This window comes from Malus sylvestris, chromosome 6, assembly GCF_916048215.2.
Source record: "Malus sylvestris chromosome 6, drMalSylv7.2, whole genome shotgun sequence".
NCBI classification, from domain to species: domain Eukaryota; kingdom Viridiplantae; phylum Streptophyta; class Magnoliopsida; order Rosales; family Rosaceae; genus Malus; species Malus sylvestris.
The window spans coordinates 20,585,259-20,603,478 of record NC_062265.1 but is presented as its reverse complement, the minus strand read 5'-3'; the positions used below and the strand labels follow the sequence as shown (position 1 = coordinate 20,603,478).

Here is an 18,220-nt window from a genome sequence, read left to right as displayed (position 1 = left end):
TAAGAACGAAAGTTCTAAAAGACGATAGGCGCTACTAGGGCGGTGGGCTGGGGCCTAGTGCCTTGGTGGCTAGGCAGACTTAAGTGTGTTTATATTTTGTATAAATAAGTGTCTTTTTATACTAGGGCAGAGGGCACCTAAGCGGACTAGGTGAATTTAAGTAAATCTATTATATTTTGTATAAATAAGTCTGTTTATACTTAAAATATATTTTTTTTCATCATAAATCACAAAATAGAATGACATATATATTATGAAGTATAGGAACATAATGAAAACATGGGGAACAAGCATACAATGTGTGTGCATTTTAACTATTCAGCAAGTCGCTTATAATTTATTAAAATAAAATAAAATACAAAATGAAAGTTATTTATTTTCTGTCAAAGTGAGTCGTAACCTAAGCGAGTGCCTAGGAGGGTGTCTAGGCGGTTTAGGCGGGTGCCTCATCAGGTCACAGTTTTAAGTTGATGGTAATTATAACCGAAATTTTACATGAAACTACTAACATACCCTTAAAATGAGTTTTCCCATAAAACCAAAAAGATATTTTTTTAAAATCCAGGTTCGAGAAATGTTCATTCAGATTGAATCTGCCATGTCGGTCGAATCTAGCCAGTAAACTGTCATTCTTCGGCCACATAGCAGGGTATTCGAAACCCATTTAGTCAATCTTCACCAGAGTTGTTTGTTTGAGAAAAAAATAAGAAGAGGAATTTAGCTCCAAAAGCAAAGCAAGGAGCTTTATGGGATCACACAAGCAATCATGGATAGCAGCGTTGACACTATCAACTCTGCAACCACCGTCATCTCCACCGAAGCTAGCGCCCAGCCCACCACCTTCTTTGTAACTCTAGCTCTCTCTCTATTGCATATATATCTTTATGCATATGTGCTTTTTTTTTTTTTCTCTTCTCATTTGCACCAGAAAAGTAGAATTGCTACATTTGCAAAAGTTTGAGAAAGGCTTATCATCCCTCAACGCAGTGCATTCGGGACTTACATGTGAACAAACAAGTAAAAACAGGAAAATTATCAAATAAAAAAAATCCAAGTAACTAAAATTGAGAGAAGAGATATCAACTAATATGACTTTTGGGTCCTTGTTATACTTTGTTTGGTTGTTGAGAAACTCTGGGAATCTAAAATACACATATATGGACAGTTGGATTTTGCGTTCTTACACATATTTTCAATCCTAAGAATGAAAACTACCAACGTTTGAGTGTTTTTGTAGGATTTTGTTTCTTGGTTGTTATAGGAAAATTCATTTTAAGGGTATATCAATACATTCATATCAACTTTTAGTTATAATTATCATAAACTTAAAAACATGAGTATAATTTTATATAAAGTCTAAATTTTGATTATTTTTCCAAATTTCTCGTTTTGAGTTTAGGCCCACTGGTGGACGTAGCAACCCAGCAAATTCCACCTGCTAGATTACTGAATAGTGAAGATTAACACTAGGACTGGTGGTTTGAGGTGATTAGTGAAGAACACTATAAATAGCATCACTAAAAAAGTAAAATAATCAATGAAATCAACCATGTTAAATATATTATCATTCAATTATTATTATTATAATAATTATTATTTTGAGTAGTGTGAGGAAAACTAAATTGGAGATAAAATTTGTAAACTAAGAGTATTTCCAAAAGAGATATTAAAATCTTAAATGGAATGTCACTGTGCATATTTGATATCAAAAGTCTCTCAAATCGAAGTGTTATTTTCTGAGTGAATTTGAAGGTTTAGGGATTTATGGTGGGTCCCTTATTCCACTAACATCTCAACCAATAATAATTTGTTTCAATATTTTTTTTAATAATTACAACAATTTAAAGTTCTATTTAAATAATAAAATAACATTTGACAGATTGGTTGGAAAAGTACAAAATTTGACATAAAACTTTAGACTGACACATCAGCCATCAATTGTAATTTGACTATTATAATTTGGCATCTTCTCTGGAGATGGTCAAAATGATGTATCACCTATATAAATGAGTATGTTTATCAACACTTACGTAAGAAATCAATCATCAACTTTCATGTCTTTTAGTTTCTAAAATTTTGTCTACAACTTTAATCTTTCTAGCATTACCCTGTTATTTTTATGGGTCAGTTTGTATTTTGATTTCCATGCTCCCATCTCCAACAGGTTGACTCTAGATAGTGGTGAAGCCAAAATTTTATGTGAGGAGGGACCTCACTTAAATGTTAAAAAAAAAAAAGATAATGTTTACAAGAGCGTATAATATATGCTTGGAGTTATGAGCTAATTATTTTTTTTATGCGCTAAATGCTTTTTTTCATGTTAAAATTAACCTTCCAATATCAAGTCAATATAGACAGTTGTTAATCAAAATTAAAGAGGATTAAAAGAAATTAACCTTCCAATATCAAGTTAATGAAAAATGCTAGGGAGGTCATGTTTTTAGACTATATTATTAGTAAAAAGTTAAAGAGAACATAGAGATTTACAAACCTTAATATTGTTTTGGGTTGGAAATTTGGAGGACAAAACATATGAAATTCAACAAGGGAAGGAGGAAAAGCTCAAAGTTTATTATTCTTTTGGTTGGCAATGTAAAAGAATACTTTTGGATAAAACTAAAGTAGACTTTAGATTTTAATTTTAAGAGTTATTGACTTGTTTACAAAATATAAGTGTGACAGCCCGTTCCGGAAAATAATTTCCGTTGACGTGAAATTACTAGTTTACCCTTGGACATTAAGTTGTGTGGTGTATGACTTGTATTTAAGTTGGATTTAATTATGATTTCCTAAGTTTTTGGAACCACTTAGGAACTAAGAAAGACTAAATTTTTGATTGGTTGGAGAGATTTGGTCCACACACTACACCTCACTTTCTCTCTCTCACTCCCGTGCCATCTCTCTCTCAGACTCACACTCTCCCTCTCTTCCTCTCTTGTATGGACACAACCAGAAACCCTTCTAAATGTGACAGATTGAAGAAGAAAAATGGTACCATTGTGTTCCTAAGGTCCTCACGAGTTCAAGGGTACCAATTACAGGTAAGATTACCTTCGATTTCACGTCGAACCACAAAACCCGATTTGGGGTACTATTCATGCTCACGTAAAATGTTAATTTTTAGGGAATTTAAAGGACATAGGGAGCTTAAGGAGGTCCTTACGAAGCTCGGAGTACTTTGTTTGAAGAAATTGGATTTCGGAATCGTGAGAACGACGAGTTTTAAGGTTTACCGGATTATCGAAGCTTTTTCGGGGGGATTCCAGTGGTTTCAGAGCTCGAATCAGGTATGGTTTTGTTCGTCGTTGTGAGATCTTTAAAATGGTTCAAGTTTCATAAATTTTGGGTTAAAAACGAAGAAGATATAAGGAAATGAAAATTTCCCAGTTTCCGGCGACAGCGACGGTCGCCGGAGTTGAACATAGAAGACGAGAAGATATTTCCTTAAGTTTAACGGAATATTCTAACGGCATTAGGTCACGCCGTTAAGTTTTGTTAAGGAATAAATGGAATATTCCGGAATCTACCTGACGACGTCAGTTGACACCGTCAGTATGCCTGGCACATGGCCGCGCGTGGGGGGTGCGTCTGGCCGTGCCTTGGCCAGCGCGTGGCGGCGCATGGGAACTAGGAAAAATATTCTAAAAATTTAGGGATGATCCTGAGGTTGTGTAGGTCACTGTGATATATTCATATACCCAAATTGAGCAATATATGAGAAGTTATTACCTATTATTGGTTATGTGCGTTAAATAACGTTTATTCAGTTATTACGCCTATAAGTAAGATCTATTCTCAGGACGTGCGTAATCAATCGAGGATCGGGGGCTACGACCCATCGACATATCTGTGAGTGGGTAGTTATTTTCAGTATACACACACACACAGACACTTGACGTTTTTCCCAGAAAACGTTTTGAAAGGAAATGTGATTTAAATGCCATGCTATGCCAATGCCTATATTTTATTTTAGTATATGCATTATCATAATTATGCATATTGTCGCATGGTGCTGTGGAGGCCCGGGTAAGCTCAGGTGAGTTATGTTTTGACTATGTGAATTGTCAATGATGTGATATGTGATTGAATAATGTTGAGCTCATAAAACTGCACCTAGGGTGATTGTGATTTAGCCAGAGATATGATACATGCCTGTTTATTATGTCACCTCCCGCACCATATGCTCACATTGGATCCAATTTAGGTGCACAGTCTTGTCGTATAGACATTATTTATGGTTCCGACTTGTAGGTGACTAGCGATTTATCGCCCGGCTATTATGTGAGAGGAGTATTGAAAATAATTATATTACACCCATTATCGTCGTACAGACCTTTTCATTTGGTTCCGACTCTTATGCAGTTTATTGTCGTATAGGTCATTGTAGTGACTCCGGCTAGATTGACTTTTAAGCTATGAAATTCAGCCGTATAGACTACCTCAGGGGTTCCGGTTAATATGTTATATTTCTATGAAATTATTCTTACCTGATTTGCTTACTCTATTATATCGTGGCATAACATACATATGTTTATGATTATTTGAAGCATGATTGAAATGATATATTTACGCATATATATTTATGTATATTCTTATATATTAATTCTAGGAAAAATTATACTTGTTTTACGGCGAGGGGTTAATATATTCAAAGGAAAATAAGGTTTTCATGTAAATGTGTTTTACTGACCCATTCAACTTTGTTTTTCGCCCCTCCAGGTTTTAGTTAGCAAAGTTTGGTGGCCACGAGGAATTCAACGGTGTTCTAACAGATCCCAAAAAAGTAGGATTCACCCTTTGGTGTTGTATCTTAGTAATTGTCCTACTTGACTGCAACTAAATTTTCTTATTGCTCTGATAGTGTATTTATACACTTAAACTCTCACTAGTATCATTTCTTAATTGGGATTGTTAGTCGCTTGGTTTTAAATTGTTAGTATTTCTCTTACTCTTTATCGCTTCCGCTTTGCGCTCATGGCTACGTCACTGTCATGTGACGGCCAGCACGTCTCGACTCCGGTCAGGGTGTGTCAATAAGAGTTAAATTTGGTTTTAGGATGAGTGTCGTTGGGTAAAAAGAAAAAAACTGACCTCTTGTTTTAACTATTAGTGAATAGAATTTAAGAGTTTTATGCAAACCAAAAGATGTATGATTTTATAAAAAAATAAAAATAAATATATAATGCTAAATATTTAGAAAGACTTAAAGAGTGAGAGTAGGCCTAGGCCTATGCTAGGCATATAGTGCCTCTGCCCCTGACTCTAGGGGTTGTATTCAATTAGGAATTCACGAGATTTATGTAATTATAAACTCTCATGGAGTCTATGAATTTTATATGATTCACACATACTCACGTGGATTGTAAAAGAATTACGCAGAGTTCTACTCCTGGATTATGAAGTTTAATGATTTTGGTGGAGTCTTATGGATTTTAATTGATTCATTTTAAACTCTTCAACCCCACACACATCGCCAAGTCAACCCAATAAACCATATAACTATATCTAGCTGCAATGGTGTAACCAAGTCTCAGTTCTGGATAAGAACATTCAACAATAATAGCCAAGAACATATTGATTACAAACAATCCTTGCTGCTTGTTTTTCTACGTCATTCCTTCTCAGCAATTGATTGTTGATTTTTTCTTTTCCCTATCTCTAATCAGTCCATTGTTATTTCATACAATGTAAAGAACGTATTCAGTGATTTTACTCCAAGAGTACACGATACAATATATACCAGTACAAGAGTGCTACATAAGGGTACAAATCATATCACATAAATTACATATTTCACAAGCCCTAACTTGTAGGAATTCGAATTATATAAGAATTAGATGAAGGAATCACGGACCACGCATTGATCTTCATTAACAAATAAATTAATACCCAGACAATAGTTTCAGCTTTATATATTGAGCTGTGTCCTAACTTCAAATTTCCTTCCAAAAAGTTGAAGTTTTTCATGCCAAAGTACTGTAATCATACCACATTATGCAGCAAATAGCTAGAAGCGAACATACAAAAAAAAAAAAAAAAGTATAAGCAATCGAAAAACCAAACAAGATGATTACCTGTAGAAGATGAGACTACTCGTATTTTACAGAGGAATCAAGTTGAAATCTTGAGGGGTGATGCATGATTTATGAGGGCCTTTGGTATTTATACCTGATACCCTAGAATCCATCAAAATCTTCTGATTCATTGAATCCTACAAATTCACCGGCTTTTTGAATGCCCTCAAACTTTACAAGCCACTTTCAAAGTTTGGATGGAATACCACCCGACTTGGATTGTATCCTTAAAAATATGAATTGAATACACTTATATTTAAAAGACTCATTTAAAATCATAACTGGATAGACAAGGATTTATAAACTCCTCCTTTAAAATCTAACAGAATCTTATCCCAATACACCCCCTCAAATCTAGTCTAATAACACACATGATATATCTTAAAATCAATATCAGAATTTTACACAATCTCTAACCCTACCTATTCCAACTTCCAACACTTCCATTCATCTTCCTAATCCTAAAGTTAATAGTTTATTTAACTTATTCTTCATATTCGGGTATTCCAAGTTTCCTATATGGGTTGGTATCCTGCGTATTTGATGCTCTTCAATTTTCATGATCCTTAATAGAGGCGGAGGGACCATAGGACCACAATAGTCCTACGCCAACCTTTTTTTTTTATAAAAAAAGAAAATTAATACTACTAGTTTTTTATTGTAAGAAGTTAGTACCACCAGTCCACTAGTATACACATTGGACAATTTGGCATTTACCCATTCCTTTTCCCAATACTAAAATAAATAGTTTATTAACTTCCTCTTCATATTCTGGTATTCCAAGTTTCTTAGAGGGTTTTGGTTAAGAGTTGGTATCCTACGTATTTGATGCTCTTCAATTTTCGATCTTCATGATCGTCAACAGAGTCGGAGTGACCATAGGACCACAATAGTCCTAGGCCCACCCTGCTTTTCTTAAAAAATAGAGTAAATTGTAGCAATGGTCCCTGAACTTTACTCAAATTGGAGCAATAGTCCCTCAACTAAAAATCTATTACCATTGGTCCCTCAACTTATCAAAATGTGTAGCTATAGTCATTTTCATTAATTTCTTCAAAATTTTGTCAAAATATGTTATGTTGGAATAACCATTTATTTAATTAAGGTCCCTCAACTCATCAAAGTGTGTAATTATGGTCATTTTCGTCAACTACGTAAAAAAAATTGTCAAAACGAGTTATGTTTGAAGGACCATAGCTACAATTGGGATAAAGTTAAGGGACCATTTCTCCAGTTGAATTAAAATTAAGGGACCAAAGATAATGGATTTTTAGTTGAGGGACCATAGCTGCACGTTTTAATGAGTTGAAGGACCAATGGTAATGGATTTTTAGTTGAAGGACTATTGCTCCAATTTGAGTAAAGTTTAGGGACCATAGCTACAATTTACTCTAAAAAATAAATAAATTAGAACTACTAGTTTTTTATTGTAAGAAGTTAATACCACTGGTCCACTAGTCTGCATATTGAACAATTTGGCATTTTTAAATATTCAAGCAGATTTTTACGCAATCTAACCCTACCTCTTTCAACTTCCAACACTTCCATTCCTCTTCTTAACACTAAAATTAATAGTTTATTTAACTTCCTCTTCATATCCGGGTATTCCAAGTTTCCTATCAGGTTTGGGTTTGAGGTTTGGTAACTTGCATATTTGATGCTCTTCAATCTTCATGATCCTCAATAGAGGCAGTGGAACCATAGGACCACAATAGTCCTAGTCCTACCTTGCGTTTTTTTTTTTCATAAAAAAAAAATTAGTACAACTAGTTTTTTATTGTAAGAAGTTAATATCATCGACTCACCAACCTACACATTGGACAATTTGGCCTTTACCCATTCCTCTTCCCAATGCTAAAATTAATAGTTTATTTACCTTCCTCTTTGTATTCGGGTATTCCAAGTTTCCTATAAGGTATGGGTTCGAGGGTTGGTATCATGCGTATTTGATGCTTTTCAGTCTTCGATCTTCATGATCCTTAACAAAGGTGAGGGACCATAGGACCACAATAGTCCAAGGCCCACCCTTTGTTTTATTTTATTTTTTATTTTTTAAGTAGTATTACTAGTTTTTTTATTGTAAGAAGTTAATATCACCAGTCCATTAACCAGCACATTTGACAATTTGGCCTTCCTATTCCAATTTCCATGACTTTTTAATCTGACCCTCTTTAAATATTTCAAGCAGACTTTTACCCAATCTAACCCTACCTATTCCAACACTTCCATTCCTCTTCTCAATACTAAAATTAATAGTTTATTTAACTTCTTCTTCATATTCGGATATTCCATGTTTCCTATAGGGTCTGGGTTCAAGGGTTGGTTACCAGATGCTCTTCAGTCTTCAATATTTATGATCCTTAAATGGTATTCCAATTTTCCAATAGATCATTCTATTTCAACTTTCTCATCTTCATGACACTTGTTTCTTTTGGTCTCTCTTTCATCATTTTACAGCAGAATTCAAGATAGCAGTCCAATCGGGCATGAACTCCAATCTCCAAAGGTTGTTATCTTTAATTTTTTTTGCAATTTGCTAATTCATATATGTTGTCATCTACAATGTAAATTAATTCAACAAATAACTTCTTTTTTGCAGATTAAAGACTAATTCCATTATTCGAACAAAGAAAAGACATTGAAGTTTAGTTAGCTGGCCTAAAACCCAAAGTATGCATTTTATCTCAATCCCTCTTGCATTTTTTTGTGTATAAATTATGATTATTTTCTTATTAAATTGATGTCTTGCAACTTCTTTTAACTATTGCCTAATTTGTTTTAGTTTGTAAAATTAGTATATATGTTCATATATTTTTTAATTTGAAGTTAATCAATCTATGTTTTTCAATTTTCAATTATGGAATATATTTCATAAGAAAAACACAACCTGAGATATTAGAGTCGTCATCTCCAAAGAATTAAAAAAAACAATGAAAATAGTTCAAAACAAACTTATGTGGATCATATGGAAATTAACTTGGAAACTCTTCAATATGATCCTGGATTGCGTAGACCGATTTTGAGTTATTATCCTAATGTCCAAGACCAAGTTCGAAAAGCCTATCTCCCAAATAAACCTTCTCAACCACGAACCCATATATTTCGCGACACAAATTTTGGTACAAAGCCTAGCAGATTTAATCGTGCTTGGTTTACTCAGTTTCCTAATTGGTTGGAGTATAACATATCACAAGATGATGCCTATTGTTTATGTTGTTATATCTTCAAACCCGATATTGGAGATCAATTCAGTGGGGATACTTTTGTTGGAGCCAGATTGAAGAATTAGAAGTGCAAGAGGAAACTACAAATTCATGTTGAAGGACCTAATAGTTCTCATGATAATGTTTAGAGAAACTGTGAGGCCTTATTAAATCAAAAGTAACATATTGAAACAGTTATCTCAAAACAAACTGACTATGATGAATTGATTATCGAACACGAGTAGGTGCATCAATTGGTGTTAGTAAGATTCTCTTACAACAAAGTCTTCCATTTCGTGGGCAAGATGAATCTGAAAATTCACTCAATCGAGGAAACTTTCTTAAAATTTTGCGGTGGCTACGTCACTATAAATAAGGTTTAAAGGTTGTCACACTAGAAAATGCTCTTGAAAATTTGAAATTGACATTACCTGATATTTGGAAAGACATCTTAAGTGCTATTTCATATGAAATTATTAGTGCAATCACTAGTGATATTGATGATTTTTTGTTTGCCATTATGTTTGATGAATCACAAAACAAGTCTTCAAAGAAGCAAATGACCATTGTACTACATTGTGTGGATAAGGGTTATATGATAGAGCGCTTTGTAGGTGTTGAGCATGTTACAGATACTAAAGCTTCCTCACTTAAGTTAGCCATTGATGACTTCTTTTCTAGACATGGATTAAACATATCCAAATTGTGTGGGCAAGGCTATGATGGAGCAAGTATTATGCAAGGTGAGTTCAATGGCCTTAAAGCACTAATTTTAAATGAGAACGAGTGTCGTTTATGTTCATTGTTTTGCTCATCAACTTCAATTAGCTCTAGTAGCACTGACAAAAAAAAAATTCAGAAATTGGAGATCTATTTACTATGGTTTATTCTGTGGTGAATGTTGTGGTGGCATCATGATATTCTTAGAGAAAAACATGCTCATGTAGTTTTGGAAGCACTAGTAAATAACGAGCTTTCAAGTGGACAAGCTTGGAATCAGGAAACAACTCTTAAGCAGGCTAATGAATCACGATGGAACTTTCACTATAATTGTTTAATCAGCTTGGTTCACATGTTCTCATCAGTGATAGAAGTGCTTGAGATGGTAAAAATAGAAGGAACAAATTCTTAACAAAAATTTGAAGGAAAATTTCTATTGACTTTTATTCAATCTTTCAACTTTATTTTTGGTCTACACTTGATGAAAAAGGTTCTTGGAATCACAAACGATTTATCACAGGCATTGCAAAAGAAGGATCAAGATATTGTGAATGTAATGAACTTGGGCAATATATGCAAAGGATAAAAGAAAGTGATTGGGAATCCTTATTTGATTAAGTTTCATCCTTTTGTAACAAAAATCATATTAAAATTTCTAGCACGGATGATATTTTTACGAGTGGAGAGCAGCCAAACCGAAAAGCTCATCACATCACAAACTTGCACCATTATTGTGTTGATTTATTCAACAATGTCATAAATAAGCAACTCACTGAGTTAAATGATCGATTTACTGAGAAGAATACTGAACTACTTCTTTGTGTGGCATGTTTTAGTCAAAAGTAAACTTTTCCCCGCTTTTGACAAAGAAAAATTGATGAGTCTTGCCCAATTTTATCCAAGTGATTTTTTGGAGCATGATCTTGAGTTGCTCAAAGAACAACTTGAGAATTACATTTGGGACATGACCTCTAATAGTGTGTTTGCAGATTTGAAAGAAATAATGATCTTGCACAAAAGATGGTTAAAACGAAGAAAGATTCGACTTACCCATTAGTGTACTTGCTTTTAACATTGACATTCATCTTATCGGTTGCAACTGCAAGTGTAGAGCGAGTCTTTTCTGATATGAACATTGTGAAGAACACCATACGCAATCAAATTTGTGGATGAACAATTGTTTGGTTGCTTATATTGAGAAGGATATTTTTAACAGTATAGAGGACGAAGGTATCATGCAATGGTTTCAAAGTATGAAAACTCATCGAGGAGAATTATTTTGATTATTTGGAATATGTAATATTATCGATGCTATGTTTTAGTTAATAGTTTTGTAAATACTATCTATTTAATTTTTTTAACATTTGTGAGAGGCCATTCCTAACTAGAAATCCTGGCTTCACCACTAGGTAAGATATGGTGCATGTTAGAGAAAGAGAGAGAGAGAGAGAGAGAGAGAGAGAAAGAACATGTTATTAAAGGATCATTGATGTAGGCGAGAGTGCTAATGAACAACTCTTCGATGTTCATTTTGTAAATAATAGGTTCAAAATTTGTTAAACTTTTGATACAAGAATTTCATCTCCAAGGTGGAATTCTTTCAACACAACCACCTTATGTGTGGTGTTTATTCTTTAACGCATGTATAACTCTTAGTAGGTGGCGTAGGAAGATGTTGAAATTGAAAATTTAGGAGCAATTAAGAATGAGTTGGGTATCTACTATTGTGCACCCAAATGTGTGGCTTGGATTATATGCCACTCCCACCTTATGCATGTAATCTAGTGTAGACTAGATAATGGTTACATGTCTAGTTAAATTTTTATGCATCAAGATTTAAAGCCTAATGTAACATCCCACATCGTCCAGGGGAGTGGATCTTGTAAGCCTTATATGTATATTCCCATCTCTACCTAGCACGAGGCTTTTTGGGAGCTCATTGGCTTCGGCTTCCATCGGAACTCCGAAGTTAAGCGAATTCGCGCGAGAGTAATCCCATGATGGGTGATCCACTGGGAAGTTCTCGTGTGAGTTTCCAGAAACAAAACCATGAAGGCGTGGTCGGGGCCCAAAGCGGACAATATCGTGCTACGGTGGAATCGAGCCCGGGATGTGGTGGCGCCCTAGGCCGGGATGTAACAATTTGGTATCAGAGCCAATCCCTGGCCGGAAGTGTGCCGACGAGGACGTCGGGCCTCTAAGGGGGTGGATTGTAACATCCCACATCGCCTAGGGGAGTGGATCCTGTAAGCTTTATATGTATATTCTCATCTCTACCTAGCATTAGGCATTTTGGGAGCTCACTGGCTTCGGGTTCCATTGGAACTCCAAAGTTAAGTGAATTCGCGCGAGAGCAATCCCACGATGGGTGACCCATTGGGAAATTCTCGTATAAGTTCCCAGAAACTAAACTGTGAAAGCGTGGTCGGGGTCCAAAACGGACAATATTGTGCTACGATGAAATCGAGCCTGGAATGTGGTGGGGGCCCGGGCCGGGACGTGACACCTAAACTTGGGTGAGTACCACCACTATCATCTTGTACACATGCATACCTATAAATTTTTCTACCTTTTACCTCAATGGCCTAGATTTAAAGTGAAGCAATAAGTGATGTGATGTATAACAAGAAATTTAGTATTTAAAGGAAAAAAAAGATAAGATAAATGATGAAATTTTTAACGAAGATTAATATAAATGGCAAAATAGCAAGATTTTAATTTTTGTGGTATTTGCGCACATCTCTAACAATTTAAATGGTCCTTGACAATTTTTTTCCCAAAAATTTTTTTTGAGGTAGTTTACATTCAGATTAATTGAAAATCAGCTCTACAAGCAAACCTTGAAAAATTCAAAATTTTAGCATAAATTATTTTTGAAAAGAACTAAAGTGGTCAACACTCCAAGCCTCCAATGAATTCAAAAACCACAAACCCTTATTAAATTTTGCATCTGCAAGTTTATAGTAATTATTGAAATTCGCTTTGTTATTGTAATAGAATAGGAATCTCATAGCATTATTAGGTGATACACATTCAATTTATACAAATGAATGAATTAACAAAGTTAAACACATTATTAACAAACGATCACACGCGCATGAGTGATAGAAAAACCGTCCACAAATTACCTACATTCGCGGGCCAGGCGGTTATCCCTAGCACAACTCCAAAAAGGAAAACGAAATAAAAATCTAAGAAAAATGCAATGAATCTTGAAATTACTATTTAAGCAAAAAGAAAAGAGAAATTGTACTTACTATTTGACCACTTTGTCAAAAGAGGAGTTTACCCCATACCCCTGTAATTACTCTCTCTATCCTCTTTTCTTTGGACTTGGATTGTCTGCCTTTCCATTTCGGTGCCCTTCTCGTGCCCTCCTGTTTGTGTAGTCACGGTTAAGCTACGTCAACATTTTATATTATTATTTCTTTTTGTTTTATTATTTTTATAAAAAACAATATAAAATGTTGACATGGTTTAACCGTGACCACACAAAATAGAAGGGCACCGAAATGGGAGAGCAGACAATTCAGGTCCCTTTTCTTTTCCTTTTCTTTTTTACTTTAGTTCTGGAACCTACTGTGGGCCTTCGGAAATCTAGCAGTAACTCAGGAAATTTACCGGACCATCACTGCACAGTAGCCGACTTTTCTGAACACCTATATATATTTCAGTCGTATCTCTCTCAACTTTTGTCTGAATTTATTTCTTTTTGTTGCAGAAAGCTCTCAAAGTCTCTCCAGCCTCTCTCTCTCTCTCTTTCTCTCTCTCTCTCTCTCACCCCAAAAAGCCCGACTGAACCACAAAAAATGTCTTCCCCAAGCAAACGCCGTGAGATGGATTTGATGAAACTGTATAATTTCTCTTATTTGTATAAATATTTTTCCTTTTTTATTTTTTTTCTAATTTTGATTATTTTATTTCTCGTTTGTTCTATTTTGTTTTGGTTGGTATGAACCAGGATGATGAGCGATTACAAGGTGGAGATGATCAATGACGGCATGCAAGAGTTTTATGTGGATTTCAAAGGCCCCAAAGAGAGTAAATCATTCGAACCCATAACATGGTTTTTTTATTTCGTTTTTTTTTAATCTATGTGTGTTCTTATTTAGATTTCAGCTAATTTTGGTGATATTTTTGGTGGGTTTTATCCATTTTATATAAAGATGTGTTCTTTTGTTTTGATCATGTGCAAGTTTTTCTGGGTTTTGGATTTATCTCTATTTTTTTATGTTATCTCTGAATTATTATAGTGGTAGGAATTTACTTAAAATTATCTGAATTTGTGATTTGGCCATGGATTAAGGTGATTTTAAAATTGTATCAATTTAGATTAGGATGTGATTTTAGAATTTCAACATAGATTTCACTTTATTGCTTGTGCATTTTCGACATAGATTTCGCTTTACTGCTGTGCATTAGTGGGCTGCAAGATTATTGTTTAGTGTTTTTCTTTAACAGGAAGGAGTTTATATGTACTTTTGCTTCTCGGTAATATGGATATTGAATGAAAGGTGGGATTTTTTCTTTTCTTTTTCCCCTTTTTGAACGGAATGTGGCAGGTCCGTATCAAGGAGGTGTCTGGAGGATAAGGGTGGAGTTACCGGATGCTTATCCTTACAAATCTCCTTCTATCGGCTTTGTCAACAAAATTTACCACCCAAATGTTGATGAAATGTGAGTGGGAAGATGCTTAAAATTCAGTACTTTGGCTTTGTTTTAGTTGTATTTTACTTTCTTGTAAATTACGGAATTGTTTGTAAAACTTGAACATAGTGCAAAGCTTGTACTTAAGTCTGGCTAATGGTGCTTTTTTGAGTTCCAGGTCGGGATCAGTTTGTTTAGATGTTATCAACCAAACTTGGAGCCCCATGTTTGGTAGGCCTATACATGTTTTCTTGTACCTGTAAAATTGATACAGTTTATCTGGAGACCAAGACATTTTACTTTTATTTGTACCATGTAGTTATACTTTTATAACTAGTTTTGCTACCTTGACGAGACGAGGATTTACCTCTTTTCTTTCTTAACTATGTTCAGACCTGGTTAATGTGTTTGAAGTGTTTCTGCCTCAACTTCTTTTGTATCCCAACCCATCGGATCCATTGAATGGAGAGGCTGCTGCTTTGATGATGCGCGATCGCACTGCTTATGATCAAAGAGTAAAAGGTAGTAATGCAGCTTTTGTAAATTGAGTATATATTGGTTGTATCTTATATGGGTTTCCTGACATACTTGAACTTCCTTTTAGTCTTCTTTTCATTGTTCACGTATACTGCCTTAGCTGTAGAAGCCATAGAATTTTGAAATCTTAACCCGACAGTATTTGAGAAAGTGTTTGAAGGTCCTGAACCTGTGATCTTTAAATATATAGTTTTTGTTGTTGGTTTAGTTGAACATTTAAATTGGTTTAAAGTGTTATGAAATTTAACTCTTGGTAATCGAATTAGGTGGAAAAGATTTGAGGCTTCAAGGTCTACTTGAGTTCCAAATCAATGTGTAGTTCCAAGGCTTGGGGGGTGGGTGGCCTTTTAATCTAGCTTTTTAACGACTCCAGATGTCAAATGACACCGCTAGTACTTTGTCCGAAGCTTTCAATTCCTTTGAATATTAAGTCATGTGCAACTAGTAAAGTTTAGCTATATTAAGTGTAGGCTTTTGAAACTGCTATGCCTCACATATATTTTCTACTTTGGAAATCAGACATTACCGTCCATTCTATAGTTACAGTTAAATGGATTAGAGGAGTTTCCCCAAGGGATTAAGGGTACAATCCATAACTACACCTAATAGGAAAATGCATTGGAAAGATTTTGGGAAAATTGTAATTCAATTCTGTCAGTACAGAGGGTGATGAGGTCGCAGCCCCAAATATAATTCATAGTATCACTGCTTTCAACATCTACGTAAACTGGACCAATGGCCTGACCCTATTTCACCGCATCATTCTGTTGAGGATCATTGTTTGTCGATGTTTTGCTGATTATTCTTTGAAATTTACAGAGTATTGTGAGAAATATGCAAAGGCAGAAGACGTAGGGGGTGCCCCAGAGGAGCATTCAAGTGATGAGGAGCTGAGCGAAGATGAGTATGACTCCGGGGATGATGCAGTCGCAGGCCAAGCCGATCCGTAGGTATATAACGCTGGCCAAATTAATCGTCTGTTGTACATTATGTTCTGCTTCTAAATGGAAATTAAACCGAAAAAAAAAACTAGGGGCTCGTGGAAAAATCCCTGCCCTTGTTTCATTGCTGTTCGTGGAGGTTGTGTAAATTAATCGACTATGATTTATTGTTTTGGATATTCATTTACTGTTGGTAGTGGAAGGGGTTATATTCTACTCTCCATGTGCATCATTATACATATGCGACCAGTACGTTCTGGTCTCTTGTGCTTGAATTCTCTGCATAAACACCAATAATCGAAAGAAAAGTACCGCTAGATCAATCTGGCGAGTATTTGAACTTGGAGCTCTTCCAATATTCGGAAGAAAAATATCACTAGATGAAGAGTGAGTTGGATGTGAACACTGAACTATGAACATCGATTCCAACGATGAATTAGAAACTTAACACATGGGACTTGAAAATGTTGTGGACTAGTGGTAATTCAATTTAGGTTGAGGAATGCTTGGCTCCTTAAGGTTGAGGAGTTCCTCTTCAAAAACACTTTGTGGTCGATTCACAAAATTTCGTGCATATGATTGAAATTGTTTATATTATAAATCACTTTGTAAATATCATCTGTGAAAAAATCAATTGAAAATAAAGGTCGTTTAGTTAAATTAGCTATAGCAAATAGACGGTTCAAAGTGGCTGCCAAATCCAACCGTTTGTTTTTATAAAAGATGAATAAATAATCTCATATGTTATTTATTTGTTACAGAGATAATCTTTATAGAGTGATTTATAATATGAATGGTTCTGATCATAAACATTGACTCGGTCACAAAGTATTGTGACGAGGAACTCCTTTTCATCTATTGAGGAGCTAATTTAATTCCATTCTAATTTCCATGAAATGGAGTGAGTGAACTCCTCTAATCTCGACTAAGGGTGTATTGTATATAGAGTTTGATGGATTTTACTTGACTCTCAAATCTAAGTGTATTCAATATAGACTTTTAAGGAGTCAACAAAAGTCACCATGTATTGAACAAAGATTTTTTATGATTTCTAAAAAGTCTATAGAAATCTTGTGGTATTCATTTATTACTTTTTACGAGTCTACAAAAATTCAGGTGTTTTCAAAATTCACTTGCTTTAAAGGATTTTATTTTAAAAAGCAATGGATTCTATGGACTTTGAATGTTTTTTGTCAAAGCAAATCCAACTTTTCTTTTAGGATTTCATTTTTTTTCAATTCTATGTTAATATACTCCACCACCTACCATAATGCAATGACTATCATTATCACGACTTACAACACCACCCTACCATATGACCATCTCTTCCAACCCCACAGCCACCACTCCCACCGTAATCATTTCAATGAGCATCATCAACACCCCTACTATGACCCCCAACTAAAACATCATCACCATGACCGCCACCTTTACCACAACCATCGCCATTGCCCCCATCCCTACTCCTCTACCACTCGAGCATCACCCCGCCACCACAATCACCACCATCGTTGCCACCAGCACCTCATAAGACCATTTTGTCATGGTCATGATCACCATTTCAATAATGAAAATTAAAAAAATAATAATACTTAATAATAAATTGGTAATTAAAAATTCTATGACAATCCATAGGATTCTAGCATTGAACTCTCTAGAATTGTGCAAAAGTCTGTCATTTAACTCATTTCTTTTCTACAAACATATATCATTAAGAGTCTAAAGTTTTATGAATATGTGAAAGTCTACTAAATCCGTGAAATTCTATCAATTTAAAAACTCAACATAAGAGAGAAGTTGAAGAGAAAAACTGTATCGACGAAGGCAATAAAAAACAAATCAGTTTTGTATAACATACATACAAAAAAAGTAGGTCGATTAATTACACCCTTCCTTCCCTAAAAAATTTTCAACTATAATGTGAGGCAAAAACACAATGCCCCTGTGACATTAGATCAAATTTAACATTTAATACTGAAAATGACCCTCATACAACCAATTAGCCCTTATAGCTCAGTGGTAGAGCGTCAGTCTTGTAAACTGAAGGTCCGTAGTTCGATCCTGCGTGAGGGCAATTTTTCCCTCTTTTCCGTTCTTT

General features: G+C 34.8%; 1 protein-coding gene, 1 long non-coding RNA gene and 1 other non-coding gene across 4 annotated transcripts; all 3 read left to right on the top strand.

Moving 5' to 3' along the window:
- The first annotated feature begins 8,398 nt into the window (after positions 1–8,398).
- LOC126627329 (uncharacterized) lies at positions 8,399–10,079 on the top strand. 2 transcript variants are annotated; one of them, XR_007624975.1, is made up of 3 exons: positions 8,399–8,580; positions 8,674–8,744; positions 9,959–10,079. It is a non-coding gene; the product is annotated as an uncharacterized LOC126627329 (long non-coding RNA). The 2 variants fall into 2 exon arrangements; XR_007624974.1 differs by lacking the exon at positions 9,959–10,079 and having other exon boundaries at positions 8,674–8,929.
- A 3,593-nt stretch (positions 10,080–13,672) lies between these two features.
- On the top strand, positions 13,673–16,338 carry LOC126627327 (ubiquitin-conjugating enzyme E2-23 kDa-like). Its single transcript, XM_050296783.1, has 6 exons — positions 13,673–13,850; positions 13,959–14,038; positions 14,560–14,674; positions 14,823–14,875; positions 15,038–15,166; positions 16,001–16,338. Exons 1-6 carry the CDS (start codon positions 13,807–13,809, stop codon positions 16,129–16,131), a joined length of 552 nt encoding a protein of 183 aa, XP_050152740.1. The 5' UTR covers positions 13,673–13,806; the 3' UTR covers positions 16,132–16,338.
- A 1,786-nt stretch (positions 16,339–18,124) lies between these two features.
- On the top strand, positions 18,125–18,196 carry TRNAT-UGU (transfer RNA threonine (anticodon UGU)). Its single transcript has one exon. It is a non-coding gene; the product is annotated as a tRNA-Thr (tRNA).
- Positions 18,197–18,220: the final 24 nt, after the last annotated feature.

Coding starts and splice junctions, on each gene's coding strand:
- LOC126627327 (XM_050296783.1), top strand. CDS start 13,807: ATGTCTTCCCCAAGCAAACGCCGTGAGATGGATTTGATGAAACT. Junction 13,851..13,958: donor GAGATGGATTTGATGAAACT/GTATAATTTCTC, acceptor GGTATGAACCAG/GATGATGAGCGATTACAAGG. Junction 15,167..16,000: donor TTATGATCAAAGAGTAAAAG/GTAGTAATGCAG, acceptor TGAAATTTACAG/AGTATTGTGAGAAATATGCA.